The sequence below is a fragment of the Sebastes fasciatus genome, chromosome 6 (assembly GCF_043250625.1).
Source record: "Sebastes fasciatus isolate fSebFas1 chromosome 6, fSebFas1.pri, whole genome shotgun sequence".
In the NCBI taxonomy this organism is placed as follows: domain Eukaryota; kingdom Metazoa; phylum Chordata; class Actinopteri; order Perciformes; family Sebastidae; genus Sebastes; species Sebastes fasciatus.
In genome coordinates this window covers 11,063,150-11,075,980 of record NC_133800.1, presented here as the reverse complement: position 1 = coordinate 11,075,980, position 12,831 = coordinate 11,063,150, and the positions used below count along the sequence as shown (strand labels likewise).

The 12,831-nt window shown below is 42.0% G+C and overlaps 1 protein-coding gene across 4 annotated transcripts in view; it reads right to left on the bottom strand.

The window, feature by feature from the left end:
* The window catches only part of zmat4a (zinc finger, matrin-type 4a), a 134,166-nt gene that overhangs the window by 108,320 nt on the left and 13,015 nt on the right, over window positions 1-12,831 (bottom strand). For all 4 annotated transcript variants that reach the window (XR_012594242.1, XM_074637633.1, XM_074637634.1 and 1 more), the window contains exon 2: window positions 4,364-4,465. Coding sequence is in view for 3 of the 4 variants with exons in the window: in XM_074637633.1 (XP_074493734.1) it covers window positions 4,364-4,465 (102 nt within the window). In the remaining variant the exon portion in view is untranslated. The remainder of the gene's footprint in view (window positions 1-4,363; window positions 4,466-12,831) is intronic.

Below are 12,831 nucleotides of genomic sequence, written 5' to 3'. Positions count from 1 at the left end.
CAGTGCAGTCTGATTTAATCATTACCACTTTAAAGGCTGATTCTTCAAGCACAGCACATATGGAATAATTGTCTTTGTGCATATAAAAACTGGTGCAAAAAGGACCTCCTCTATCTGAAGGAAAGTAAAGTTCCGGCATCCTTTATTCCCATCTGTTTTTTTTTTTGTTTTGTTCTTGCTGTCGTCACCATGACCCAAACATGTCACGACGCATTAGACCCTAACTGTGCTAAAAGAGAATCCAAATATGCCCAATCTCCACGAGGCAACAGGCCAAGTGCTGTAGTCAGCATTCACCACACAATAACAAAATTAATATTTGATTTGGATTGGGACAGTCACTTCCTGTCTACTGCAATGCCCTGAAGAACAAAGCAGTTCTCCTGTAACCCATGGACAGTTAGGACTACTTTAAATAGCTCTCTCCACAGCAGGCACAGCGAGCAGAACGCCCTGCAGGAAATGCAGCCTGACTTGTTAAGAGCTGCAGAAGAAAAAGTTGACTCAAAGACAAAGTAACGCAAACTTTGAACAAAGGGACACTGTCAAATATAATGAATACAACTTTATTTCTCCTTGATGAGATTTCACCTCGGCAGCAACCTGCTCTCTATCAGGAACAACAATAGAAAATCAATAAAAATGACTCAAGGCCTCAAATCATTTTCTTACGGCCTCAAAAAGAACAACAAGCTGCCGCCCTCTGCTAATATTTAATAGTGGACCACAGTGTTCGTATGAGTCCTTTCAGCTCCTGTTACTGCAGCAGGGATGCAGTCAGACTCAAAGTGACAGTGAGTGAGAGGTGACATCTTGCAGAGAGAGACAGGTCCACCACGTAGCGAGACAGGTCCACACTGTAGAGAGAGAAGTCCACTACGTGACACACTCGACCAGGAGGAAGGAAAACCAACCGGCTGCTTTACTCATGTTGTCCTTGTGTGGTTTTTGTGTGTCAAGCTGAATCAGATAAAGGTATTTGCAGGTATACGACTCATGCACACCTTCTAATGAGTATTAATTGTGTACATACTTAAATCAGCCAGGGGCAAATCGAAAGAATTGACTCAAATTATTATAAATACAACATTGGATTTGTTGAAAAAAGCTCTTTTATGGATTTCTGAAAGAATCCAAGCAGCACTGAGGATTCTGCTGGGAGAAATATTTCCCCCAACAAATTGAGCACATGAGGAGGACGCTGGGCTGGAGGAGGGAGCTGCAGCAGCAGCAGCAAACAGCATTAGCATTAGTATTGTTAAAACACTTATTGTTGGCTAATGTTACAGGTCCCATATTAAGCAAAATTCACTTTTTCATGTCTTTTAAACATACGGTAAATACGTGTCCCCAGTATGTCTACTGCTTTAGTGTCAGAGAAGACCATCCTCTCTATTTTCGTCGTGCTTCATCAATCAGAAAATGTGTCTGAAAACTAGCGGATCGGATTTGTCTCCCTTGTTAACGTCAACAGTTTTTCGTATATATGCAATATATGGGTTTCCAGATGGAACGGTAGAACAACCTCTAGCTAGGTGACCCCGCCCCACGGAGTCGCTGCTGGATCTCTCGCTGTCCGCCATTGTGATTTCCTCGCTGTATCACGGATCCTGCTAACACAGGACAAGCAAAGCACGCTACTGGTTCTGTTGCTGGCAGAAAAGTCTTCATGTACTCCCATCATATGAGGATGTGAAGACCCACTTGATTCAGTGAAATTCTGTGAAATCAATTTCTTCCTTCATACTTGATAAAACTGATTTATCATTTTTTTTTACACTGTTTGTAGCTGTTGCCACAAGTACACATGTAAGATGATGATGTACTGTAGCTGTTGCCATAACTACACATGTTAGATGATGATGTACTGTAGCTGTTGCCATAACTACACATGTAAGATGATGATGTATAGCTGTTGCCATAACTACACATGTAAGATGATGATGTACTGTAGCTGTTGCCATAACTACACATGTAAGATGATGATGTACTGTAGCTGTTGCCATAACTACACATGTAAGATGATGATGTATAGCTGTTGCCATAACTATACATGTAAGATGATGATGTAGTAAACTATAACGTTTCCTCCTGTCATATACTTACTGTCATACACCTTGATATTATTACATCAACAGTATAGTCTAACACTGAATCTGCCTCTCCATCCTCACATTATGAGAAACCATCAGAGGAGAAGCAGCATCAGGAAAGTCTCTGTATCCACAGGAAGACCCGACAGGATGACCCACTGTGACCTGAGAGCTCCATTACCAGCTGATACAACTTCAGTCTACAACAAACCCTTTACTCTGATGGAGGACATGATCTGGATAGTTTACATACAAGTTATGGCTTTGCTACTTTTTTTGCATTATGTGTGCCCAATTTAAAATTCAAAACAATACCCACTGGGTATATTCCTTGGCGTGTTCCAGGCAAACCCAAATCCCCCAAGGTGTTTGACACAATTGTAATATATCTCTAGGGGCTTTTTGAAATGTTCAGACATCGTGGACAAAGCCAGCTTACACAATTTGAGAACCAACTGAAGAAAAAGGAAGAACAAAAGGAGAGCTGCGGCATCGATGACATAATTTCCTGTTGTGTCCTTGTCGAGGACGCATCAGGACGCATTAGCTTTTACCAGAGTGCAAGTCTGAATCTTAACCTTCCAGTCTCAAGCAAGTCCCAAGTTACTGTGGTGAGAATCAAACAAGTCAAGTCGAGTCCCTGCTGTAAAGTCAAGCAAGACAAGTCAAGTCATATGAAATTCTGATGATCTATCTACCCCAATTTAACCCTCCCCCGAAGTAAATGCTTATATAATGATTTTCTACAAATGATTTCCATAATTAAAAGTGATGCGTGGCATACATAACACACCATGGAAATTACTTGAATGATACATCATAGCTCACATTTGACGTATTCATTGATTTGTTCATATCACATGCATTCAATTCAGAAATGAACCGTTTTTCATAACCCATTTATATTCTAATATCTGTAAAACTTTGTGGGTGTGTGCACGAGAGAGAAAACACAGAGACGTAGAGAGACAGCGTGTTTGGACTTTGTCTTTGTCTCTTCCGCAGTACGCTTTGCCGGTTGGGTCGCCAGCGACACCAGTAAATGTAAAATCCCACCACCACTTCGAGATGCCATTGCAACAGCCTGACAGCCGCGGCTTCTCGCTGTGTGTGTGCGTGTTGTAGGCTAATCTCTCTCTCTCTCTCTCTCTCTCTCTCTCTCTCTCTCGTAATTCTACATTGACAACTAAATACATATGTTATTAAACTGATCCCCTCCATGACAGCTGGCTCTTGCGTTGGCCTCTGCTGGTTTGCCGCGTCCTAGTCGGTTTGCCAGGTTTGCGCACATTGCACTACAAATTACCCAATCATGTTTCACAAACAAAACATAACTTGTTAATATCTAGAAGAAGGCAAATATTTAATAAATAATAAGTCAAGTCCTTTTGAGTCATCAGTCTCTAGTCTAAGTCAAGTCCAGTCTTTTGTTAAGGTTAGTAAAAAGTCCTAAAATTTGCAACTCGAGTTTGACTCGAGTCAAGTCGTGACTCGTTTCCCCCCCACCTCTGGCATTTACACTCCAAAAGATATGCGGTCAAAAGCGTTCCAGACCACCTCAGCAAGTGGTGAGATCGTGTGATCGGATCACAATGTGTCTCGGTGGTCCTTTACTCTTGTATTTAACGAGGTCCACTTGTGATTCTAGTGTAAACAGGGTCAAAGAGCCGAGAGACAGTCATCATGAAAAATGGCCATAAAACACAGACGTAATGTGACATCTTTGTCTTTCCATTTGATTATTCTTGTGTAAATATGAATCATTACACTGTTTTTATTGTTTTTGGCTACAAACTGCTGGATTAGCTGTCATGTTTGCAGCCTGTATTTGTACACATTTCCTCAATTTGCACTACGATAGAGATATGACAGCAGGGTACCACACAATGTAAATGGCTTTGCTTGTTCACTGTAATGAGTCAAATGAAATATAGCAATGATGCTGTTAAAAAAAAACATACATGGCACCCTTTAACATCAGTGTTTTAGAAATGATGCATGCATACCACTTAAATCAATCAATTTCTACTGCTATTATTTCTTCATTTCCACTGTAGCTCTCTACTGAGGTTTGGTGAAAAGAGAATTGGGTAAACTCAGGTGTGTTGTGTGTTTATTGACAGTATGTCAGCTGCAGGGCTCAGGTGTATAGATCAGCCAAGTGTCTCCTGGGGGGAGAGCCAAACAGCATGACCTTAAGCCTTTCATTAATGACAAAAGAAGGGTAGTGTATCCGAGTCATGTGAGGTGATGTGAGGGGGCGTCCTCACCTCATAATGGGCAACCCTCTGGGATTCGGAGATGAGCTGAGCACTGCACACTTTGCAGTAGCTGTCTGTGAAAAGCCCTTGGTCCACCTCTGTTGACTTCATCTGGAGAAAAAGAGACAAACACAGACACGGTTTACTGACCTGGACACAGTTTGTGGTAATAATCTGAAAACAAGCAATACTGACCAGGTCAAAATAGAAAAAGGTTTCAAAATGTTTCAGAAAGCCTGAAACGTGATATGTTTGCTACGGTGTTGTATCCCTGGCCTGCAAAATGAGCTGAAATCTTATTTAAAACTTGCGCTGGCTGGACCTCATTCAATATCCAAATACTGTAAGTGCTGAAAAGGACATTGGTATTAAAGTCATGTCCATAAGATTTACTATCTATACAAAAAAAAAAGCCATCTCATTTGCTGTGTACATCTGCAGGGAGCTAAGATATACCAACCAAGATGTAATAGACCAAGTAAACAATAAGCTCATCTCATATTTTCATTGCTGTTAATCAATATTTCATTACCTCAAGCATCTGAGTTAGTGACAGATGCCAGGCGGCTTTTGCAAGCAATGAGCCAGAAAAAACACCTCATGTCAAACATCCCACTAAAACTTGAAAGCCAAAATTATATTTTAGGATGATGAATAAATAACAACGACAGATCACACTGAAAGTTTTTTCCTGGAAATTCATTAAAATATATGAGTGAAGTTGTTGCTGTGTGTGGGGATTCAGAGAGAGACGGCTGCTAAAAGCTTTTATTTCCTTCTCCACAGACACAGCTGAGCCATCTCTGCTTTCTATTACTAATTCAGCCCGTCTTCCATTAGGGGCTCACATTTCATATTTGGGAGCAGTCAGGCTCAACTCCTCCTCATTTACACAGGCGCGTCTTCATTAGGAGCAGCACGGATGAGCACTGAAGTCATGTGGGTTTAAAAACAACTTGTTTGAATATTCTTCACTGAGAATGGAGACGAAGCCGGTAGAACATAACTTTTTAGAGCTAATGCTATACATTCTGTTGGGGTTTGTTCTGTTTTGCATACAAATGATGCTTTCAAATGATGTGTTCCAGACAAAATGCGACCATCAAATCTTCAAAAAAACAGAGTGAGTATAGTTGAGGCAGTGCACATGAGGACAAACTGCAACGCCCTTTAATAACTCTTCGTAAATATCTACTGGTCGGCAGAAACAGCTGACTGATTTCAAATTCTGCAGAATGCATTTCTTAAATTGACTAGACTCCTGTTTGTGGAGACACCAACATATATAACATATTTTTTTTACATTAAGTACATAAGAGCCTCTGTTGTCATTCAATGACGTTAAAGGCAGAATGAGTAGGATTTTCCTAAAAAAAAGAAAACACCGGTAACACCGGTAACACCGGTAACACTGTTTAACACCGGTAACACTGTTTAACACCGGTAACACCATGTAACACTGTGTAACGCCGCATAACACCGATAACACTGCATAACACCGCCAACACCATGTAATACCTGTAACATCTGTAACACGTGTAACAACCGTGTAACACAAGTAACACCGTGCAACATCGTGCAACATCGTACAACATCGTGCAACACCGTGCAACATCGTGCAACCCCAGTTACACCAATAACACAGTGTAACACCGCAAACACCGGTAACACTGGTAACACCGGTAACACCATGTAATACCTGTAACACCTGTAACACGTGTAACACCGTGTAACAACCGTGTAACACCGTGTAACAACCATGTAACACCGGTAACACCGTGCAACACCGTGCAACACCGGTAACACCAATAACACAGTGTAACACTAGCACCACCATGTAACACCTGTAACACCTGTAACACCATGTAACACCGATAACACCATGTAACAATGGTAACACCGTGTAACACCGTGTAACACCGTGTAACACCGCGTAACACCGCGTAACACCGCAACACCGCGTAACACAGCGTAACACCATATAACACCTGTAACCACCCATAACACCATGTAACACTGGTAACACCATGTAACACAGGTGTATCACCGGTAACAACGACTACCGCGGCAAGCCCAGCTTTTGGTTTTAAGGCAACTTTACATTCTGGTTCACCTTCAACAACCTTGTTGTTAGCAGCAGTCAGCAGTTTTTGGACAGAAAATTCAGTTAGTGACTATAGCTGGTGAACACAGTGGAGTATTTAGCAGATGAAGAGCCAGAGCCAGCCTCCTCATGACTAATACATCAATGTTGTGTTTAAAGCTTGTTGTGGCCAAAGCATCAATTATTACTGCTTTAAATGAGTTTGTATCTGGTGATATGATATACAGTATATATTATATATAATGGCAACACTGTTCCTAAATCACCTCAAACATTATCTTTGGCCTTTCTTTGTACTGATATTATTTGCCCTCACAACAAGATGACCTTCAAGTTGCAGACTTCCATTTCATCTTTAGCATTTAGCGTCACCTTTTCTAGGACGTGGCATGACCTCGGCAGTGAGTTACAGCTGGATGTAGTCTGCCTCTGAGCTCTCTGGCACCCTGCAGCCCAGAGGCCACGGCCAGACTGACTGCACACGGATAAAACATGTCAGGGGGCAATGTGTCTGCAGACAAAAGGCAAAGGGAAGAAGTGGAATATAAATAGATCAGCGACGCCGCTCTCCTCCTAGTTCTTGTAATCAGTCGAGAGCAGCGCCGTTTCCTGATCAGATTCTACAGGACAAACAACATAAATGGGAGGCTTTGAAAGCTCTATCAGGCTTGTGCCACTGTTGGGCCCACTGCCTGTTCAGCCCAGTCTCACCAAAACACTGTATGAATGACACGGCAATTTGTAGGTCATTTTGCGTGCAATAAGAACGCCATTCTTGCTTTTGGCGTGACCTTTTCACGCCATTAGTCTGTACTGACTGCAATGTAAATGCATCTGCGTGAATATGCTACGCCCAGATCAAGTCACGTAGAATAAAAAGTAAAAAAAAGACTGCTTATGGTGGGTGAAACAGGAGGTGGATGGGTCCAACACACACAGGACTTTCAACCAGGAGACTGCTGTTTGTGTCCCAAAGTGTTGTTGATTTATTTCAAAGTTACGTTAGCGACGTTAGCGACGTTTGTGACGTGTTTTCCATACTTATGTTACGTTGTTTACGTACATATTTTAAGCCCACCATGATGTTTTTCCCTTAACCTAACTAAGTGGTTTTGTTGCCTAAACATAACTGCGGCCGTTACCGTACTTTTGCTGTCTAAATATAATCGCGCCTGTTTCACGGCAACGACGTGGCGTCAAATGACACGCAAAAAAGCCTAAAATGCATTATCATGACACACGGAATGTCCTTAAAATGTTGTGCTATTTATACGCCTTCCCATGAGATCAGGCTGGCCTGTTTTAGGAAGGGTGCACAGATGCTGGAAATGAATGATTAATCACCCTAAATTCTGTTAAGAAAACAGAAGCATCAGCGGCAAAATCAGCCGCAGCACGAGGAGATGCAGCAGCAGCAGCAGTCTGGGAAAGAAAACAACCCTTATCTTGGATTGTATTTCCCACAGCGAGAGGAAGGGAAGAGTTGTTTCATTGTTACCTCAGCTGAGACTGAAATGTCCTGATCCTGCAATGTGAAATAAACAAGATAGAGAAAATGAACAGTTTGTCTGTTTATTTCCCTTGTATGTCTCAATAATGCATCATCACGCTGGAGAAGAAGCATTTTGTCGAATCCATTGTCAGGACGTGACCTCTGACCTTAACTTCTGTCTGTATGTAACGTCCGTAATCATGGGAGTTTACGTTATTGTTAGCTCTGCCAGCTCTGGAAGGATTACCACAGCATATTCATTATTTTTATGGTTTTTGGCCATCATTTCTATCAGTCCTGATAATATTGTAATTACCAAATTAATTGCTAAACAATGTATGAAGGGGCAAGAAACAAGAGCGGACCAGACAAGCCAACAGTTTAGCCAGATAATGTTAACAACAGGCGACTAGGTTTGGGGCGGTATGGAAGGTGGTGTAACCACCAAAATAAAGGTTAGGCTCTAAGAATGTCAAACATTTGGATACAACAGCATATATGACTTTTATATCCCCTATACCTCCTCCTCTAGTGGTGCGCAACACAGCATTCAGAGATCGAGTATATAGGGGAGGATGACGGACTGACGACCTTGTACTGATGATGTGTTATAATTCAGCATCCTGTTGTGGGTGTGACAGCGATTAATGAGAACACATGCCACACAGACAGACCTCACCCAGTTCAAGGTGATTACAGCACAAAAAGCCCATACAGATTTATCATTATTTAGCTTGTTTGCTGAATCAAAATCAAGTTCGAACAAATTCAAACTAAGACTTGTTGGATTTAAGAATCGCAGTGCCTCAGATGCCTCATCTTGGGTGACAAGCTTGACTTTTACTGTAAGACAGTTAGTCAGCAAACAGCCATACATTTATCCAAGAGTTGTCCTTCTATGGTGTTGAATCCACAATGCTTCCACGCGTTACTTCTCAGATAGTTAGGTGTCATGATTATCCGTTAGCAGAGACAACAACAACAATAGCTAGGCAACAGGGCATGCAGTGGTTTTTAGAAACACCCACACCAGAGTACAAGGCACAGCCTGTTGTGTTTATTAACTGTACATTTTTTAATTCAAACATATGATTACAGATACAGTATTTGAATTTGGGGCTCAGTAGGTCTGTGATGTTCGTTTGCAGTTTAGGTAGTGTTTTCACTGTTCACTAGGGATGCTAATTAATTTTTTTTCCCTCACCGATAGCTGACTCATTAACCGATCATTAACTATTAACTGACAAGATTAGTGCGTTGCATGCAGCGGTGCTGTGGTTGAAGTGTCTAACAAGCCGCCGCCCAGCTGCAACGATAAGCCGATGCACAAACAGGTTAAAGCCATCATTTATCACCAGCTGCAGTGTATGAGCAGGCAACTGAGTTCCCAGTTCAGCAGTCCAGGAGAGTTACTGTATAGAAGCCACGATGCTGCGTTCACTGTCGTGGACACATGCCCACACTTTTTTTTTTAATATTTCTTTTAAGGTCAACATTTGTATTGTCGGTTAATAGTTAAACGGTTGATTATTATTAGTTTTCTCTTTCACATACGTTTAGCCAACCTAGGGACCTGTTTAAAATGTGTCTGATCAGCTTGTGGTTCTTGCTGTGTCAGATTATTTTTAGCAATGTCGTTGTTGCTGCTTGAACAGGAATGATGGTTTAAAAGTATGAAAATAATACCCAGCATCCCTGTTCTCCTTGTCCCCTGCGTGTGTCTATCACTCAGCAGCACAGGAAGGAAAGCAAGAAGAGTCCTGCTGAGTGTGAAGTACAGCTCTCCAAAGAGCAACCGCTGCTCACTGAATTAACATGTCCCTCTCCTTTGGCGATCGATTCATTAAGCTAATGAATTCCCTCGTCAGATTCACACTGTAATTGCAAGAGGTTGACTCTCTTCTAAATGAGATGCTGAGAAAAATATTAATTTCCACCCAGTGTAATTGGATAAGGGAAGGCATCGCATTGTAAACCAAACAGGGGGTTCTCTACTCAATTCAATCATCAATATTGGATCAATGCAGCTGTTGAGCTCATTACAGAAGTCGTAATGCCACTTTGGAGAAACAGGAGACAGAGACGGCATAGAGGGAACGACGCAGAGTGCCTCGCATTGACGATCAAATTAGCAGGAAGGCAGCTTGTTTCTCACACCTAGTCAACACTGTTCACCATCTGTCTTCGACTATGATGAGCCGGCAGCAAATCAGCCGAGGCAAGCAGCGCATAGCTGAAAGCCCGAGGCTGGGGGGCGGGGGGGGTATAAAGGAAGCTGCATGGTGAGACAGTGGGAGGGAGGGAGTGCAGAGATGAACGGGAGGTCACAGCAGTGATTGCCCAGCAGCTATAAAAGGTCAGCTGTAATTCGTTAGGTTGGCTGTTAACACTGAGAAGAAGGCTTGTCGCGGTAGTCAGTGTCACCGGTGTTACATGGAGGTCGGGCACACACCGATTACATTACGTACCACCGCCCCCACCGTCGTTTTGCTTTTTTAACATAATTCAATCTCATTTAGTTCATTTTGGCGTATCAGCACTGTTTTATCAATAGATAGTTAGATAGACGACGGACACTACAATCTGAAAGTGAATGTGTCTGCTCCGTATGGAGTCTCAGCTCAGAGTAGCAGGTGTCAGATTTCACACACGGGATGAGAGAGAGTTGACAGACTGCGAGATGGCGGAGGTTTTGGTGTTGAAGCAAAAAGCAAACACGTCTATTTGGCAATATTTCAGATTCAAACCCAATGCTATAAGGGAACCATAATGTTAATGAGGCATCGCCGCGAGGAGGATGGAGCGGTACAGTACGGTGTGCTTGGCCCTCGGTAAACTCCTGCGGCCCCGCAGCAAAAACTCTACCGGAGAGGTCAGACACACCGCCACCCGACTGTAAAGATCAAAGTAAGCGCTCTACTCATATTGACCGTCATCTTTTCTTGTAAAATGTCCGGTGTAATCGGTAACACCAGTGTTATCACAAGTTTATTAACCGGTGGGAAAATTTCCTCACTGTCACATCCCTAATGAGAAGCTGGACGAAAGCCCGCATAGACGAACTGGACTCATACCGGCTTTTCCAGTAGGACAGCTCAGATCACCAGCTCCACAAGGCAAAGCTCCTGTCATGACACAAGAAGACTGACTTTGATACCAATGGCAAGTTTTAAGGAAGACCACTGGCATCCTATTTTCCCTGACAGATTGACCAAAATTACTTTTGATAAAAGTACTAATTATTACGGGCACTAATGGCCCATAGTGCATGGTGCAGCAGACACAGGATGTGTCTCTTTCGGGGACTCTTCTTCAACTTGACTGTGAGAAAAAGTGAACACCAAAGTTATAACTGTGGGGAACACCAATATCGGTACCAAATTACATAGTTATCCATCCAATAGTTGTTTTTTGACATATCCCCCTGAATCAAACAAGTCCATGTGCTGGTAACTACAAATGAAAAGATAATGAATCACCAAGATTGCTAGGATTTATCATCTGTAAACCATGAATGAATGAATGAGATCACCAAAGTCATTAAGCCGTGAATTATCTAATAATCTATCCAATCACTGTTGAGATATTTCACTCAAAACCAAATAAGTCAACTTGCTGGTGGTGCTAACAAAAAGTCAGAGGATCAAACAAGCTATTGGCATTCATCCTCTGGGAACCATGACTGAACAAGATTTAATGGCAATCCATCCAATAGTTGTCAAGATATTTCAGTCTGGACCAAAGTGGTGGACTGACCGACCGACCGACCGACCGACTGTCATTGCCATTCCTACAGACCGCTGCTACCTTGGCTGAAAACACAACGCTACCTGGCTCGGCCAAATACCACTTAACCTTTTCTACATTGAGCAACGGTCTCCTCAAACCAGAACAATATGGAAACCAAAATGTACCTCTCCTTAGTTAATTTAATTTAAAGTGCTACTGTATTCACTTGGCGTGATTCAGCACGTCCCACACAGAGACCTCAGATTCCTCTTATGAGAAGCTGTTGAGGCAGATCAGCCCCAGACTGTTCCCTCCATCAATAAACTGTCAGAGAGCTGTAGCACAGAGCCCAGTGCTTTAAACGGAGAGGAAAAGAGGCATTTTAAAGGTCATAACTGACACCAGCCCAATCGGTTTCCAACTCTGCAGGAGCTGTGCTTTTATGTGGCCACACTGGTGCCACACCAAGTGCACCAAGGCACTGATTCACAAAAACAGAGCTCAACGTCTATAACGAAGCAAGTAGGTCTATACATTTAAAGGTGCTCTATTCAATATACAGAGCATTAATATACCGTATCATCAACAACTGTTGTCTATGTAAAGATAAAGAGGAGTAATGTCTACTGAAAAGACATGCGCGGTGGGATAATGGATCCGATGATTGTGTCATCCTAAAACACTCCCACTGCACCACTTTCACTTGGTCATTTCTGCATTTAGGAGATAGACCCTATATAATTCATGACAAAGAGACTTTAATTTAAGGAGAATTAAGTAGGTCTATAAATTATAAAAAAGGTAAGATAGAGCTTTTGCTTTTGACCTGCAAGTCCTGGGCTCACTTGGCAGCCATTCAATGACAATAAATCATGTGTAGAGAGGAAGGAAGTCCAAAATGTCAGAACGCAGACAGAGCCTATATTGTAAAAATGAAAGATTTGAAAAAGCTGAAATTCAAGGCAACAATCTGTATATTGTACTAACATGTTTCTTATTTTTGCTTGATTTCAAATTATGTTTCTGCTGTGCTTTTCACACAGCTAAAGATTAGTTATTATTAATCAGCTTATCATCATAAGAGTTACTCACTTTCCTTGTTTATTGGCAAAACTATTTTTTTTTCTTTAAATAGTGATAATGTATACTTCA